Source organism: Malaclemys terrapin, chromosome 9 (assembly GCF_027887155.1).
Source record: "Malaclemys terrapin pileata isolate rMalTer1 chromosome 9, rMalTer1.hap1, whole genome shotgun sequence".
Taxonomy (NCBI): Eukaryota; Metazoa; Chordata; order Testudines; family Emydidae; genus Malaclemys; species Malaclemys terrapin.
In genome coordinates, this window is record NC_071513.1 from 43,651,923 (window position 1) to 43,669,474 (window position 17,552).

At 47.3% G+C, this 17,552-nt stretch overlaps 1 protein-coding gene across 6 annotated transcripts in view; it reads left to right on the top strand.

Moving 5' to 3' along the window:
• Positions 1 to 17,346, top strand: part of AIFM1 (apoptosis inducing factor mitochondria associated 1) — a 36,253-nt gene extending 18,907 nt beyond the window's left edge. For 5 of the 6 annotated variants that reach the window (XM_054039168.1, XM_054039164.1, XM_054039167.1 and 2 more), the window contains 14 exons: positions 683 to 715; positions 1,231 to 1,355; positions 1,498 to 1,628; positions 2,503 to 2,593; positions 3,309 to 3,393; positions 5,973 to 6,049; positions 8,694 to 8,802; positions 10,518 to 10,625; positions 12,631 to 12,719; positions 12,811 to 12,951; positions 13,551 to 13,693; positions 15,101 to 15,225; positions 16,414 to 16,610; positions 17,089 to 17,346. In XM_054039168.1, coding sequence (XP_053895143.1) covers positions 683 to 715; positions 1,231 to 1,355; positions 1,498 to 1,628; positions 2,503 to 2,593; positions 3,309 to 3,393; positions 5,973 to 6,049; positions 8,694 to 8,802; positions 10,518 to 10,625; positions 12,631 to 12,719; positions 12,811 to 12,951; positions 13,551 to 13,693; positions 15,101 to 15,225; positions 16,414 to 16,610; positions 17,089 to 17,160 — 1,526 coding nt within the window. In that variant the 3' untranslated portion in view covers positions 17,161 to 17,346. The remainder of the gene's footprint in view (positions 1 to 682; positions 716 to 1,230; positions 1,356 to 1,497; positions 1,629 to 2,502; positions 2,594 to 3,308; positions 3,394 to 5,972; positions 6,050 to 8,693; positions 8,803 to 10,517; positions 10,626 to 12,630; positions 12,720 to 12,810; positions 12,952 to 13,550; positions 13,694 to 15,100; positions 15,226 to 16,413; positions 16,611 to 17,088) is intronic. The other variant, XM_054039163.1, reaches the window with a different exon arrangement.
• Positions 17,347 to 17,552: the final 206 nt, after the last annotated feature.

Here is a 17,552-nt window from a genome sequence, read left to right on the forward strand (position 1 = left end):
TATTTGGATTACTTGCAAGCTGTGCACTAAATGCAAGAGCGAAATTTTGATCCTGCCTTTAAGTGATTCTGGTTTTAAAATGTAAAGATTTCCTACATCAAAGATTTAAACAAAGCAGCCACTTGGAATTTGGCATCTTTCAAACATGTCTATGTTAAGTGCTAGGATATTACCAGGATCAAGTGCTGCTTTAGTGGCCTCATCTCCCTGGTGTTTGAGCATTTTGCAGGCTGTGTGACTTACACAGATGTTGCAGTACTTCACTTGCTCAGCATTAACCAGTTGTTTGATTCTGTAAGGTTCAAAGACATTGAATCTTTGATGCTTTGTCTGGAATAAACTACTATCCTGAGCTATAAGGAGAATGTTTGTCTTACCTGAAGCTTTTAAAGTTGCATGTTGAGTGCCAACAATAAGCTTTGTGGGTCCTTGAATATGCTGCAGCCACTTCACCCAGCTATGTGAATTTAAGCAGAGCTTTTTTTAATGGAGGTGTTCTAAATATAACAGGAGCCTTGATGAACATTTGAATAGCAGTCTGCCGCTAAGTACAGTAGCAATGCTCAAATGAGTAAGCAACTCCATTTGATGCCTAGTAACAGGATGTCCCAATGCAGTTATAGTTCAGCCTCATTATGCAGGTTCCTTTAACTAACTCTCTTTTTTTTTTTTTTTTAAATAGCAGAGCAGGGGTTGACAACAGCTGAGCAGGGAGGTGAGTGAGCACAAGCCCGACAACAGACGCTATCTTATTGGATTCTTTTGTTCTGTCCAGAATCCTCTGCTGTGCCTTAGATGTGTTGGCTCTGCAGGGTAACTGGGTAAAAACTTGATTTAGTCACTAAACTTAGCAGGCCTGACTGGCACGTACAGGGAGCTAGGTATGCGGAGTTAAGAAGCAGTTTTTCCATAGTATCTCTTCTGATGCTAACTACACATCGAGTCCTTCATTGTTTCATGCTGTTCCTTGGTGAGGGTAGCGTCTCCCAGAATGTCATGTGGGATTTGAGAAGCAGCCCTCTGGGTGAGGAGATGGGAAAGAGCAACCTTTAGTGAATATCTAAGGGACAGCAGCCCACCAAAGAGAGTTACCAGTATTTGAAATGCAAAAGGATGTCATGATTCTTTCAAGGGTGAATGTTATCCCTTTGCTGTTTGGGGCCAGGCAGTGTTCCTGGTGGAGCTTTGTTGCTGTATTCACAGCAGGCTGTCTGATCTGTTGCTTTGCAGCTCCAGAGACAGATCCAAGTGCTCGCCCTGAATGTCCATCCCATGCTCCTTTTCTGCTAATTGGTGGAGGCACTGCTGCTTTTGCTGCTGCTCGATCCATTCGGGCTCGTGATCCTGGGGCTAGGGTAAGGGATGTGCACAGCTCTGCTCTAGAGTGGGGCATGTCTAAAGCCAGATGATATGCTCCCTTTAGAGCTTGTACATTTCATTCTGCCATTCTCAACTTGTAAACATAGTTGAGGTTGTTAATGATTTCCCACGTTAAAGGTGCTGATTGTTTCTGAAGATCCTGACTTGCCATATATGCGTCCTCCTCTTTCCAAAGAACTGTGGTTTTCAGAGGATCCGAATGTCACAGAGACTCTGCGATTCAAACAGTGGAATGGCAAAGAGAGAAGGTATGTGCCATCTGCATGCAGTGATTAATGGGAATTGAATTAATTGCTTAATGTCATTTTGAGTGACCAAACTATGCTCACCTGTAAGTCATTGGCAGCCTGCTTAGGTGCGTGAAGACCTCCGGGCTTAAAATTGAGCAGATTTCCATGCACTTATCTTCACTATGGATGGACAGCCTATTGAAAATACATATCCCACCATGCATTGTGGCTAGACTGCTCAAGGAGCACTCTGTGCTAGTACATGTAGTTTCCAAGAGTTACATCTTCGTACTGAAGATAACAGCTGCAAGCTGCACTGTTGAGCTGCTTAGTTCACTATGTACACTGACTGCATCGAGTCCCTGGCTTTAAATGCTGAGATTGTGCACAGACTTGTCAATTGGAAGCACCAAGCAACAGACTATAAACCTAGGATGTTGCAGTGCTGGAGACCATTATGGTGAAGTGCCTGTGCAGCGCATGAGTGTCTTACTGTTGCCCTAAAGTTGTATCTTTGTCTTCAGGGAAAATACTGAACACTTTGGAGCTGGACTGTATAACCTCCAAGAAATGAACATAAAGAACTTGATGCAATTATGTGGTGCAAAGCTAACCTCCGTGCAATTTTGACTAGAGCTGTATGGCTTCCTCCATTGCAGAGCATTGCTGTACTAGTGCTTGGTTTTGAACAGTATAGACATCCTAGTTTTATGAAACAAAATCCTTTCTGGAATTTGCAAGGGAAGCGTGTTAACTTATCAGAGGTTGTTTTTCTCTTTGTAAAATCCTGTATGCGTTTCGATGTGTGGGTGCTCTTCCAGTCATTGAGTAGCTGCTAAAGTGGGAAAACCAGTGATACTGTATATATTGGAACACTTTTTTTTCTCTACAGTATATATTTTCAGCCGCCTTCTTTCTACGTACCTGCTCGTGATCTGCCTTATATAGAGAATGGTGGAGTGGCCGTCCTCAGCGGCAAGAAGGTTGGTACAGCATTAATCAGTGTTACAACACCATACATTTACACAGTGCTTTACAAACAGCAGAGCTGACAGCCTAAGAGTCTGTCTACACTGCATTTTAAAACCCGCAGCAGCAAGTCTGAGCCCAGGTTGACAGGTGCAGGCTCGTGGTACGCACTAAAAACAGCTGTGCAGACATTTGGGCTGGAGCTCCAGTTCTGAAGCATGGCAGTGGGGTGTTACTGATGCTGCCAAGCACTACCTGACCCTGTGCTGGTGTGCGTAGTTAGCTTTAGGAGCCTCCTTGCAAGTCTCGTGGTTGGAGTGAGTAGGGAGCCTGGCCTCTTCCTTTGAACCTGGCTGGCCATTCCTTCCCCTGTACACCTGGGAGCTGAGCCCAGATGGCCTTTGGTTTCAGTGAGCCTGTCTGTCCCTGGAATCATAGCAGGTGCCTGATCTGCATTCCCCTGAGAGTCACTGATCATGGAGAGGAACAAGCCTAGGGAAGGTTCAGTCTGAGCTTCGAGCTACGGCCAAGTTAAAACCTCTTGTTAGTTCTGAAGCCATGCTCCCTCCCTGGCTTCCTTTCTCCAGAAAAGGGAGCGTCTACAGAGAAACCTTGTTCATGCTAATGTATCTTCTGTGGCTGCTTCTCTGCCTGGTAAACCTATGCCCACTGATTAGAGAGCCTACAGGACATGTAAACCGGAGCTGCTCTCTGCATTGTGCCTTGCAGGTGGTGCATATGGATGTTCGAGGCAATGTGGTGAAACTTGATGATGGAACCCAGATATCCTATGATAAATGTTTAATTGCCACAGGTAAGTTCCATGGTGTGTCGTCTTCCCCTGACATGTTAATTCTTGGGCTGCCGGTAATGTCACACACCATGCTGGGGAGGTTCTTTGTTCTCTGGGACGGTAATACAGAACCCTTCAGCTAATGGGGACTAGAACCGAGCAACCTTGTCTAGGACAGTTACACAGACAAGGATGTGCCTGATGGGAATCTGTCTGGTCCAGTGCAGTCCAGCTCATCCCATGGAAACCATGGGATGTCTCTGTGCTCCGCTGACTGTGCCACAGGACAGCAGGGGAGGCATGCTAAGCCATGCCAAGCAATCTGAGAAGAGACTCTCGAGAAGATATGGGGAAGGAGGTTCTTGTTTCAAATCTGACATAAGGCTGAGTGCCAAGCAAGGCTCAAGGTCCTGCCTGCCTGAGGAGTGAGGGGGAGGATCTAACTCCAATCCCCTCTGTGGGGCATTGCTGCTATAGCCTATGATTCTTAGTCCAGGCTGCCAAACTCTTCTGATGGAGAAGGCTGGATTCCCTTTTGAATCATAGTCAGTGGGCCAGGGTGTGACATTAGGACACAGTTCATGGCAGATCACCCATGATTGTGCAACCCCCCCACCCCTCATGGTAAGTGTAGAATACTGACCTTAAGGTGGTAACTAAACTGTTTGTTGTTACCTTACCTATTATTTGTTCAGTACCTTGCCATCTTTAGTGTTACTTAGTGGGAAAATCATCTGTTTGCCCTGTGTTCCATTCTTTCCCAATCCTCCTTCCTGAGTTTCTCTACCTCTTTCCTGGTTTTCCTTCTTTTTTCTCCCCCTTCAATTTCCTCCCTGAAGCTGTTCCACTCCCTTCCGCTAAAATGGTTAGCACTGAAATGGCTAAACGTTGACCTTCAGGGTGCCATTGTAAGGGTTTAGAGTTAGCCCCATTTACAGATGATGTATGTATTATATTGGTTACTTAAGAATTCTCAGTTATCACTCTGAGGTTGGACAGGTTCTTGTCCCAAAATCAGCCCCAGTATTATTAAAATTACTGTTCGGGGGGGGGGGGGGGGGCGATGTGCACAGCTCCAACACTCACACTTTAGGAGCCCCTCTATATTTACAGTAGTTTAACACATTTAGCAAAGTCCCAAACTCTCTAACCCAGCAAGGTAGGTAGAGATAATACAGACTCTCCATCTGAACATCCACAGACTCACACCTTCCCTTGCAGAACAACCTGAAATGTTAGCCATTATCTTCTTCTTCACCATCACCTTCCTCACCATCTCCAGTGGCCATCATCCTGGCACCTCTCATCTCTTTCTCACCACGCACATAGGATGGGCTACAACTTGTATAATAGGTTATGCTGATGCCACTCTGTGTAATGCATATTCAGTAGGGGTTTCTCCCCTCTTCCTTGTTTGTATTTCCTCACCCTATTGATGTTGGGGTGCCCTTCTCCTATAGGTTAGTATATTCATGATCTCATTATCATATGTCAGTTCGTTGTCATGGCACTCTTGTGGTCAGACATCTGCAGATGTTCCCATCCTCTACAGCTGGTGTTAGCTCATGTTCCTGTGGTTGGCTGGTGTCATTATGGACAAACTTCCCCCTGACACACTCTGTTCCCAGTTCCCCAAAACTTAGGGGTGACCATTAGGCCATTGACCTGTGCCAAACTTCATAGGCCTCAAGCCTTATGCTAACTGCCGAAGCCGATGTTTTACCGGGGACAGGCCTGTAGGTTCCTTGTGTTACTGCTGAATAAAATAAATACCACAGCTAGCTCTTTGGCAGAGGTCCCCAAACTTTTTACCTCACACCACCCCTCACTGTGTCCACCCCCCACCCTGTGGTGACGTGGCTCCGGGACGGAGGAATACATACAGGGGTAAGAGGGTCGAGGCTGGGGCTACATCTGGGGGCAGGGATGGGGCCAGGAGTGGAGCCCTGGATGTGGGGCTAGGGTCAGGAGAGGAGCCGGTGGGTGGCACTTCTTCCATGCCCCCCACCCCCCCTGCCCACCGGTGGTGTGCCCCACAGTTTGGGGACCTCTGCTCTATGGGCTACAGTTAACATCCCAATGAGATTAATGGAGGGCAAGGGAGTCCATCCCTCTGAATGCTTGTTTCAGGCTGTCTGCAGACTCAGGCAGACATCCCTGCATTGGTTACACTTGAGACACATTTAGAAAAGTTTCTTCACAAACAGAAGGGCTGAAAACTTATGACCTCCCCACCCCAAGATTCTGCATGTTCTGAATGTCCTGAAGGCTGTGTAAATACATCAAATGGGTTGTATTTGGCCACGTTTGACACTTAACAGAGCACAGTATTTTGAGCTCTTTAGTGTTGTTCATACCCGCTGATGAGTTTGTCAATTGTCCTTGTCCCATTTGACAATATTGATTTCTTCTGAACCCTGTGTTTTGAACAGAGCTGAGATGTACACGAGTGTGTCTGTGTCTGGTGGGAGGGGAGGAGCAGGGGGTGGAATAAGTTCTGCGGCCGTAGGAGCCCAAACCCAGATTCTGCAGCTTTGCCTGGAGGGCTAGTGCTCTCATCTGAGTGTTGTGTTGCTAGTTGTGTCTCCTCCTATTATCAGGTGGTTCCCCAAGGAATCTTCCTGCAATCGAGAGAGCAGGGAAAGATGTGCAACAAAGGCTGACGCTGTTCCGCAAGGTAATTCCAAGGGGCTTTTTTCCTTGTGTGCTCTCCAAAGCCTGTCATGATGGGGTTTGTAAAAAGCAACAGAGAGTCCTGTGGCACCTTAAAGACTAACAGATGTATTGGAGCATAAGCTTTCGAGGGTGAATGCCCACTTCGTCAGACGCATAATGGGGTTTGTCACCCTCAGCCTGGGCCACAATCGAGCTGACAGGATAGCTGTGTTAGCATCCCAGTACCTTGTCCCCAGGAAATTAGAGCCCTTGCTTCAGGATTTTAAAGAGATAAATTAGGGTTGCAGTAGCAAGTAATTATACACTTCCTTTGCATAGGACTTGCTCATATCTCCCAAGCATTTCACAAGCAATAACGAATTGAGCACCCTCCAACCCCCAGGAGGGGAAGGGTGGGGTTATCCTTATATTAGATTGGAACTACAAATTAGGCACAATAAGGGTAAATTATTTTCCCACAGCCATATTGGTTGAGTCAAGATATACTGATTCCCAGTCCAGTGCAGTAAGCACAAAAGCATTCTGCCCTTGTCTTCTCTGGCCCAGATGGATTAGAGCAGAGGATTTAAAAGTCTAGGAAGATTCCACTAACCATGTGACCAGCTATCTTTGTTAGACAGTCACAAGTGCACAGAAATTTCAGTTTCAATGGTGACTAAATGTGGGTAGGGGATGGAAAGTTACCTCCTTGGCTCTTGCTTCCCTCTCCTTAGCCCCAGTATGGTGTATGTCTCCTGGGTAGTATCCCATCCCTGCTTGCAGAGGCCTTTCCTATATACAGTTCTGTTCTTCCTTGATTAAGGGCAGCATGATTAATAAGTAGGGCCCTACCAAATTCACAGTCATGAAAAACACGTCACAGACTGTGAAATCTGGTCTCCCACCATGATATCTGATCTTTTGTGTGCTTTTACCCTATACTATGCAGATTTCATGGCGGAGACCAGCATTTCTCAAATTGAAGTCGTGGTATTGCCACCCTTACTTCTGCACTGCCTTCAATGCTGAGCAGTGGCTATTGGCCAGGTACCCAGCTCTGAAGGCAGCACAGCCAGCAGCAGTGTGGAAGTACGAGTGGCAATACCATACCATGTCATCCTTACTTCTGCGCTGCTGCTGGCGGCGGCTCTGCCTTCAGAGCTAGCATTCTGGCTAGCAGCTGCCGCTCTCCAGCTACCCAGATCTGAAGGCAGTGTCGCCACCAACAGCAGCACAGAAGCAAGGGTAGCACTACCGCAACCCCCCCTACAATAACCTTGTGTCCCCCCCCCCCCCCCAAAAAAAAACTCCTTTTTGGATCAGGATTCCTACAATTACAACACCCTGAAATTTCAGATTTAAATAGCTGAAATCATGAAATTTACAATTTTTAAATTCCTATGGCCATGAAATTGACCAAAATGGACCATGAATTTGGTAGAGCCCTATTGTCAGAACAGAAATTTCTTTAGATTGACCCCCTACAATAACGGAAGGTACTATAATGCAAGTATATAAACTGATGCACCCCCATCCCTCAACCTGGAATGCTGTCCAGTTCTGGACACCCCAGCTCGTTGGAGACTGTAGAGATGGGAAAAGCAATGAAGATGATCAGAACCATGGAGAGATTTCCTCAAGAGGAGAGATCAAAAAGTTCAGAGAGGATACTAATAAAAGGATAGGATGGAGCAAGGAATTAAACCTGTAGATTTAATGACAGGCTGATGAAAGTGCCTGAGCTTTGTCTACAACTGCATTTTACCTTGTTGGTAGTATGGGTATTGTTGCACCATTGCTAGCAAACAGGTACAAAATTTCCTTGTGTAGACACAAGGAAATTATTGGCATCTGGTACTAGTCAAGTCAAGATGCTGGACATTTGGATTGATCCCGTATGCAATTCCAGTGTTCTTGTGCTCTATGAAATTACAGCTAGGCATAGACTGAAAGGGCAGTCAGTCTGTGGTTCAGTGGAGAGTTGACAGTACAAAAGTAACCCATGTTTGTTTGCAGTCCCTCCTCTTCCTGCTACTGGAATGGTGGAGGACGAAAGGCTGGGCTCAGTGGACTGCTGGTCTTGCTGGTTTAGGTGCACTGTGTCTGCAGCATTGGTGGTGTTTTGAAATCTAAATGGGAGGAAGTTGGGGCTCTGTTCTAGTTCAGTCACTGAACCAGTGATAAGGAGCCGTGTTGTGTGCTACCGATTGGCAGACCAGCTTTTAGTCCTGAACTCCTGCTGAGTGCCTGGAGGGGATGGCATACTCAGCTGGGGAAGGGAGAACGTGAGCAACATGGTTCTTGGTTGCTTTAGGGTGATATGTGGAGGCCCATTTGGAGCACCGTTAATTGGGATTAGGCTTCTTGGCTGGAGGGGAATTGTTATGAGGAGATGGTTCACCCCGGGAGTGGGAACCATCTCTGTGCTCTGGATCGCTGCAGGTGGGTCAAATCAGACTGCAGTGGAAATTCAAGAGTTACTGCTGAAAGTACAGAAGGGGAAATATGTACAGCTGACTCTTAGCCCAGAGAGTGTTTCCTGTAATTAGAGTGTGGGACCGATTTCTTCATGTTCACAAATCATTTGGAGGGAGGTCCTAGAGCAAAATGCTATCTGCTGTTGTCACTGACTGGGGCATCTGAAATGGAAATAAATCTTCTTACAGATTGAGGACTTCAGAGCTCTAGAAAAAATTTCAAGAGAAGTCAAGTCCATCACCATTATTGGCGGCGGCTTCTTGGGTAGTGAGCTGGCCTGTGCTCTGGGAAGAAAGGGTGAGTGGATTGCATCAGGCCACTTGCTTCAGTCTCTTGCACGAGGCAGCACATGTGAGCCTGACACGTGAGACTGCCATATGTCAAGAAACCCCTGAGAGACCCAAGCTAGAAAAATCTGAGGGCTTAGTTTGCAGCAAGCTAGGGTGTGACTCTACCCCTTGCTAGCCTGCCTCTCTGTGTGGACCCTACTGACGCGAATTAACGCTTCCTCAGTGCACTTTGGCCTACTTGTGTTTCAAAGTAAGGTAGGTGAAAGTGCACTAGGGAACTTTTAGTGCATGGCAGCAGGGTTCACATGGACCAGGGGTGGCCAACCTGAGCCTGAGAAGGAGCCAGAATTTACCAATGTACATTGCCAAAAAGCCACAGTAATACATCAGCAGCCCCCATCAGTCCCCCACCACCACCATCCCCAGCACCTCCTACCTGTCAGCAGCCCTACCGATCAGCACCTCCCCCTCCCTCCCCATCTCTCCTGCCCACCGCAAGCAGCTGTTTTGCAGAGTACAGGAGCCTCTGGGATGGAGGGGTGAGGAGCAAGGGTGCAACAGGCTTAGGGGAGGGGGCGGGAAGGGCTGGGGGCCTTGGGGTAAGGGGTGGAGTGGGGCGTGGCCTGGGGTTGAGCAGTGGAAAGTTGGCACCTGTAGCTCCAGCCCTTGAGTCAGCACCTATGCAAGGAGCTGCATATTAACTTCTGAAGAGCCACATGCAGCTCCGGAGCCAGAGGTTGGCCTCCCCTGACATAGACACTCATTGTGCGACAGGCTTGTGCGGGGTAGATTTATACCCCAACTTGCTGTGAACTACGTATTTGTCTGAACAAGCCCTCAGATTATATTCTTCCCTCTTCTCCCCCCACTTCTGGTCTTATTTTGGGAAGGGAAGGCGGGGGCTCGGGTTCCCTACCAGTCAAGGCAGTTGGCCAGTGGAACAGATGTCTGATGTCTGCCTGCAGTGGTCCGGTGCATTATCACATGAACTCTTGGCTGGCTGGGTAGACTTGTGAGGCTCTCCATTGCCCCACACACATCTCCTTAGCTAATGGTCCAGTAGTCCAGGGCCCCAGAGTATTTTGATGTGCTTCCCAGTTCTTTGAGCCTGGCTCTCGTGGGCTTGCTGTCTGGAATAGCAGGCAGGTTTGAGTACATTTGGAGATCAGTGCTCCTTGTGGAAAGGTCAAGTTTGCCTTGTAAATGAAGCCCCACTACAGTAATTCTCCCAAAGGCCTGTGAGCACAAGCCCAACACTGCTGGTTTGGGTTTTCACTAGCAAGTGTGCATACGTTCTTGAATATCTTCCTCACCTAACTTATGCAGGTCTCCTAAGGAATAGGCCTCTCTGTGTGGATGTAATTCGCCCTTGGGGCAGTTAAATGGACACTGCTAAGACTGTTTTAGGCAAACACAATCTAGTCTCTGTGTGTAAATCCAGTGTCCGATCCCACAGAGTGCGCTGGTGCCAGTCAGGGATCCAGACAGTGTCTGACTCCAAAGGCCAGAGACAGTTCCTTTGTTACTCACCTGTGAAGCGAACTCTGGAAGCCAGGACACAGGGCTAGAGTGACTTGTGTCTAGGAAATTGCAGTAATAAAGGACTTGAACTCCTTTTGTCTAAGCAGTGTAAACTATCATGAAACAAGTATAGAAACAGTTTTGCCTAGCTCCTCGTTATCCATGTGGTATAAAGGGGCTGCTCTCTGGGTCTCTTCACAGTACAAGCCACAGGGCTGGAGGTGATTCAGATGTTCCCAGAGAACGGCAACATGGGCAAGGTCCTGCCTGAGTATCTGAGCAACTGGACAACAGACAAAGTCAAAAGAGGTAAAGCTGTTCTTTAACCCCTTCCTTTCTTCAGAGCTCCTTCTCCTACAAGGTAGCCTGTGGGAGCAGTAGAGTAGATCCATCCTCACCAGTATTACTCTTGTAAAGTATATGACAGCAGCCCTCCTGGTGGTAGAGCACTGCCGTCTCCTAGCTCGTCCCCAGTGAAGAGCCTCTACCTTTTTGTCGGTGAACTCTTAGCCAGACATCTCCTTCCATGGGAATTGATGTCCTCACTGACACCTTTGATAGTGTCACTGATTCCATCTTTCATGCATGTGCTGTAGAATCTCTAATCTGATTAGGTTTTAGGCTTAGCTGGTTCTTCTCACTTGGACCTGATCATACGCTCCTTTGCATGCAGCTCTGGAGCTATGGCTGGACTTTTGATCCTCTCTGTGTCCCCTCTGAGGAATGTCCCTTCCCTCCAGAGGAGGGGGTCCTGCTTGAGCATTTGCCTAATACTGAGAGGGGATTTCTGGTGCAGAAGAGGCACAGGTTCGCTGCCAGGCAACCCATGAGCAGAACAGGACATGTTTTGTCTAGAACAACTGGTCTGTTTAGGTGGCACAAAACAGCCCTAAAGCTGGCTTACCTGGCTGCTTGAGGATTCCCTGGGTAGCACAGAGCCAGCATGGTGGGTCCTATGGCACCTGTCCTCCCAACCATTTGTGCAGGGGGCATGGTCGGGGTACCCTGTCCATGGCGATCTCTGTAATTGCCCTGAGGCTGTTCTAATTTGTGGCAGGAACAATACTAGCAGCCAGGTCGCCCCAGCATTCTGGGAGCAAAGTGTGGCTTCAAGACTTGACATCCTACCCCTCTCCTGAGCTGCATCGAACACAACGTCCACAGCCTGGGATTCTGCCTCTCGTTTTGTGCCTCAGCCATCTAGCCTGGAGTAAAACTTGTGGAAGAGGGAACACATCTTGCACAGCCTCCCATCTGGAGCAAACAAGGCCCTGTTTGTCCCTACTTGACGGGATTAGCAGGCCGAGCTGATAGGGTCTGAAGTACCTTTTTCTTTGTCATTTTCCATTGAGAATAAGTTCTTGTTCTCTCGAGGGTTGGGATGGAGGAAGGAAGTGGACTGATCACCCAACCCGCTAGGGAGGCAGAATAGAGCTAATGGGCTTTGGGGCGTGGGGCTTAGCCACAGGGCATAGTGACTGACAGGGCTGGTCTGCTTCTCTTCCACTGGTCCTGGAACATCCCTTGTACAGTCTGTGGACCTGGCTGGAATGGAGCAATATCTAACCTATGTATCCATTATAGTGCCTGAGGACTGGAAAACAGAGGACCCAATCCCTGCATGTTTCTGTGCATGTAATTTGCATCTCCTTACAGTCAGTCACTTGTTGCTGTAGTTCCTGTGTTTCTAAACAATCCTCTTCAGACTCGTTATAGTGGAACCTCAGCATTACAAACACCTCGGGAATGGAGATGGTTTGTAACTCTGAACAACTCGTTATGGTTGTTCTTTCAAAAGTTTACAACTGAACATTGTCTTAATACAGCTTTAAAACTTTACTATGCAGAAGAAAAATGCTGCTTTTAACCATCTTAATTTAAATTAAACAAGCACAAACATTTTTATTACCTTGGCAAATGTTTTTTAACTTTCCCTTTATTTTTTTTTAGCAGTGTACGTTTAACACTATTGTATTTGCCTTTTTTTTTTTTTTTTTTTTTGGTCTCTGCTGCTGCCTTGATTGTGTACTTCCAGTTCCAAATGAGGTGTGTGGTTGACCGGTCAGTTCATAACTCTGAGGCTCTACTGTAGTTGGTTTCCTTTCTGTTCACACTTTTACTCTGGACTCTGTGGATCCTGTGTACAACAAAGAGAAGCCAGTGTCCCTTAGCTGCTGAGCCATTTGCAATTCTGCCTGGTACAATCAAGAAGTGGTACATTGTTTGCGTGTCTGCACCACACAGTTTGGCTTCCTCTGAAATCTCTGCTCTTCTCCCCCGGCCTCCAGTTGAGTGTTCTATGTTTTGTTTCCAGAGGGTGTTAATGTCATGCCCAATGCTGTGGTGAAGTCCGTCTGTGTCTGTGGGAACCGGCTGATAATTAAACTGAAGGATGGAAGAAAGGTAAATGCCAGGAGCAGGTAGTGAGCCAGACACTTGGCAATGTGGAGAAGGAACCAGTAATGTAACCAGTCTGAATTTCTCTCTCCATCAGGTGGAGACTGATCACATAGTGGCAGCAGTGGGCCTGGAGCCCAATGTGGAATTAGCAAAGTCTGCTGGCCTGGAGGTGGACTCTGATTTTGGAGGGTTCAGGGTGAATGCAGAGCTGCAGGCACGCTCCAACATCTGGGTTGTAAGTGTGTGCAGGTGGAAGATTCTTCTTTATCTGCTGTTTATGTTGCAGTGAATAAGCATGTACGTAGAACTGTGATTACAAACCCAGTTTAGGTGAATGGGTGAATTGTGGGCTGACAATACAAGTAAGATGTAGAGAGCAGCAGCGTCTCAGCCATGAAGCTGTCTGGGGCCTTACCAGCAATCTTAGATAGCTCATTAATGCACGGTCGCTGGCACACCTTGTTCCTGTAGTCAGAACTGTGTGCAAACTTCTACTTGACAAGTATGAGCACTGAATGCATGAGGAGTTGGCATATCCCAGTAACCCCTCACCTCTTTGTCTAATGCCAGAGGAGTCCTGTGTTGACACACAAAGGTCCCTTTGGCAGGGAATCCAAACCTCCTTAGTTTTGTGGTCATGCTGATCACACTTCATCTTAGTTTTCCCGGTTCTGGCAGAAGTGCTGAAGCCATGGAGACCTGCTAAATCGGAGGCTGTCCTGCAACCCTTTGTTTTCTTTCCCTTTATGGTTGGGCAACATCTCCCATCATTCTTTTTCTCTTTAACTTTCCTTTTCTCTTGTCCATTTTTCATTGTGTGCATCTCTCTTTAAGGCAGGAGATGCCGCCTGCTTCTACGATATCAAGTTAGGCAGAAGACGCGTGGAGCATCATGATCATGCTGTTGTGAGTGGAAGATTAGCTGGAGAAAACATGACAGGAGCTGCTAAGCCTTATTGGCATCAGTCAATGTTCTGGTAGTTTTACTCCCTCTTTCTATATACCTTTTGTCACGCTGTCCGGAGTGGCTTACAAGTATGAGTGTCAGCCTCAGGGCAGACTGTCACAGAGCAGGGCACGAGCCCCAGATTGGTTGTATGTTCTTTAATTAGATTTCCAGTAACAAGTGTGAACTCCCAACATACTAGTCTTACCATGGAGTCTCAGACAGTCCCCTTGGGCACACCAGTCTAAAGCTTGCCTTTGTGACAGATAGTCCCTTACACCAAAAATCACAATAATATTCAGTTTGCTCCCAGTCCCAAAGGACTTACCCAGGTCAGTTGCACCCAGATCACTCACCAAAGACCACCCTTGTAGCTAATACTGTAATGAACTAACTAAAGATTTATTAACTAAAAAGAAATGAGTTATTTACAAGGTTAAAGCAGGAAAAATACACACACAAGTTAGTCTTCCATTCCAAATGATAATAGAAACTTCTGTAATTAAAAACTTGAGATGTCCTTTAGGGCTCACCCAAGCTCAACTGTTGGGGACTCCTTGCCTAGGCTAAGAAACTCGCCCCTCAGAGTTCAAGCAGCAAAGGAATAATCAGTTCTCCTTAACAAGCCTTTTTATTCCCTTCCCCCAGCATTCAAGCTGTGATGGGATGAGGGCTTGGGCATGTCCCCTCCTCAGAGCTGTGGGGGAAACAATCAACAAGGCCTTATTCCACAATGACACATTTGGACACAGTAATCCTTCCTGATGGGCAGGGGATAACACCTCTTGTGGTGAATGAGTAATTCACACTGGACAATGCTTCTCCCCTGCCTGGGGGGATTTACAGTCTGAGCAAATGTTTAAACATTACCTTGTACCATGGGAGCAGCTGTTCTAAGTAGGATTAATACATGCAGCATCCTACAAACATTCTATTTTAACTGTACTAACCCACGGGCGAGCCAAACTGGGTCTAGCTCGGCATTTGTCAGTGTGTGATGGCTAAAAGTTACTCTCCAGTCCCTTGCTGTGTTGCCAGACCAGGTACCGCGGCGTACCATGGCATAGCGCTCACTGTGTAGATCCTGTGTATTTGGCCATCCAGAAGCACATTTGATTGCTGAGTAGCTCTGTGAGGGGTGGTGCATTGCAATATTTCACTGTGAAGTAACAGGCAAGTTTGCTAGGTCATCCCCCCCTCCCCTGTTGGGTTAGATCTACACTTGTCCATTGAGAGCTGTGCAGCCAGAGCACCCTGCAGGTGCTGGCTGGCACCTCTAGTATTCTGCCCACCAGGTAACCCATCTCGGCACAAAGCTGTTCTGGAGAAATTGGATGTTCTGTGGCCTCAGGTTTCTTTTAAATCAATCAGATTGTTAAATGGCTAGTTAAGGTTTCAAACTGGGACACTGCAACGGTCTGTTTCTGTTTATTGGTAGGAGTGACCTGGGCCCTGACGTCGGATATGAAGCCATTGGCCTTGTAGACAGTAGCTTGCCCACTGTAGGAGTTTTTGCGAAAGCAACTGCGAAAGACACACCGAAGTCTGCAACGGAGCAGTCAGGTAGGGGAGCGGTGTTGCTGGAGGCTGTACAGCTGCCTGTAGAGGTGGTAATACGTGGAAGGATGTCATGTATTGAAGGCAGTCACTCCACTCCCCTGTGGCAGGGGTTTCAGAACTGTGCAGGCTGGCTGAGCATCAGGAGACACCTGCCCTTTGAACTTGGCTCGCCTTGAGAGTGCTTCTGGCCACACCACTCTGGAGAGGGGAGCAGCACCCTTGTGGTTGAGTTCTAGGCAATGTCGGTGTTCTTCTGGTCAGGTTGAGATCAGTGATCTGTGCATCTGGGGACAGCATTCTCCGTCTAAACAAAAAATAGAGAGCTTCAGCTTGAATCTCCTCTGCCTCATGCAGGAAGCAGTGTCCAACCTTCGTCCACCACAAGGCAGGTCATTTTGCTGCAGGGGATGAGCTCTGACCAAAGGTTTTGGGGGTGGAGAGGAGATGTAGGAATGCAGTTTAGTGGCTCACCTTGGTATAAAAATTGTTGGATAGCAATACTGGGGATGCTGCTGTGACGGCTCTCGGGATACCCAGGACTGAGAACCACATTGTTACCCCTGCCTCCAGCATCAAGGAGCCTTGTGCTTGGCTGGGTGCCAGCTCCCTGCTAGCCATCCAAGCACTTTCCTCTGGGCTCTGCCAGCCCTTTAGCTTGCAGGGTAACAATAGGTGCATCTGAGTCCCTTTGAAGCGTTCCCCTGTGATAGCCAGCCCCTGACTCTGGCTGCTCACAGAATTACCAGGTCTGCTGTTCCCAAAGGAACACGGTACACCCCAGTGTGCATGATTCCACTCAGGATCAGCCCTTTGCTTAACATCACAGCACTTTGAAAACAAGAATAAGTTTATCACTAAAGACTAAAAATTCCAGAGATAGTAAGTAAGGGTCTTGGAAACAAATGGTTACATATCAAACAAAATCGTACGGCACTTTCTAGAGACTACACTTAACGAACAAGTGACTCTCTTGTGTAAAGAAGCTTATTTCACCTAGGACATGTCTCCTCTTCACAGTGGTGCATTGTATTTTGCAACATTGCAGCTATTGGCATGGTCTGGATAGGCAATTCAGAGCTCTTATAGCAGGCTTTGCCTTGCAGACTAAAAGCTGCACTCTTGCATGACATTTCCAGTGTGCGACTCTCCCCTGGGTTTGGTGTTTTTTTGTTTGTTTTTTTTTTGCTGTAGGGACTGGCATCCGCTCAGAAAGTGAGACAGAAGCAGAAGCCTCTGAGATTACAATCTCTGCCAGCTCTCCCTCAACACCTCAAGTTCCAAAGCAAGGAGAAGACTATGGCAAAGGAGTCATCTTCTACATCAGGGATAAAGTGGTGGTGGGAATTGTCTTATGGAACATCTTCAACAGGATGCCAATTGCTCGAAAGGTCAGATGTTTCCTTTCTATTGATGAGTGGTTGGGGCACTTGAGTTCACCAAGTGTCATGTATGCAGCATGTGTTGGCAGCAACCGTACATATCAGAGCAGCAGAATACATTTTCATAGTAGGAAATTGTGGCTAAGTACTAGAATCTAATGTACCTTCACCTGCGATGTCTTGTCCTGTCTTTAAAGCCAACTGGGAAATAGGTAGACAGGCTATTTTTGTAGGGAGAGTAACCCTATCTTTATCCCTTGCCGGACATTCTTTCTTGCCAGGGGACTGTCTTTTTGAATGGATCATAGGAATTGCCACAGCAGACCAGACCATTGGTCTATCTATCTAACCTAGTTATAGTGTTTCCAGCAGTGGCCAGTAATAGGTGGTTCAGAGGAAGTGTAGGAAACCCCCTATTGGCAACTAGAAATGTGGACTCCACATACATAGCGTGTGCAGCCCTCAATGCCCTCTTCTGTCTCCTCAGATCATTAAAGATGGAGAGGAGCATGCTGACCTCAATGAAGTAGCAAAGCTCTTCAACATCCATGAAGATTGAGCCCCTGCTCCAAGACACACCGATGCATCCCAGCCAGATGGAAGTGGGGACGCACATGCTGCAGACTGAGAGCTCGCCCCGCCTCAGAGCGCTGACTCTGTGTTCCGAGTACTTTGTGAATATTTCCAGTAATCTAGAACTCTAACATTTGCACCAGTAAATAAAACCAGATTCTTCTAAATTCAAGGCCTTTTTCCTAAAGATGTGAGTTGTTGTGGGAAAATTAGTCACTTGTTGTTTGCTCCACTAGGGTGAAGGCAGTGTTGTTGTCTGCTCCCCTAACGTTCACATTCTAGCAGCCTGCAGAGCTACCACCTGGGATTGAGTGTACATGTTCACACAGTATTACCCTGGGTGTTTGGCATGTCCATCCTTCACTTGCTTTAGGAGGG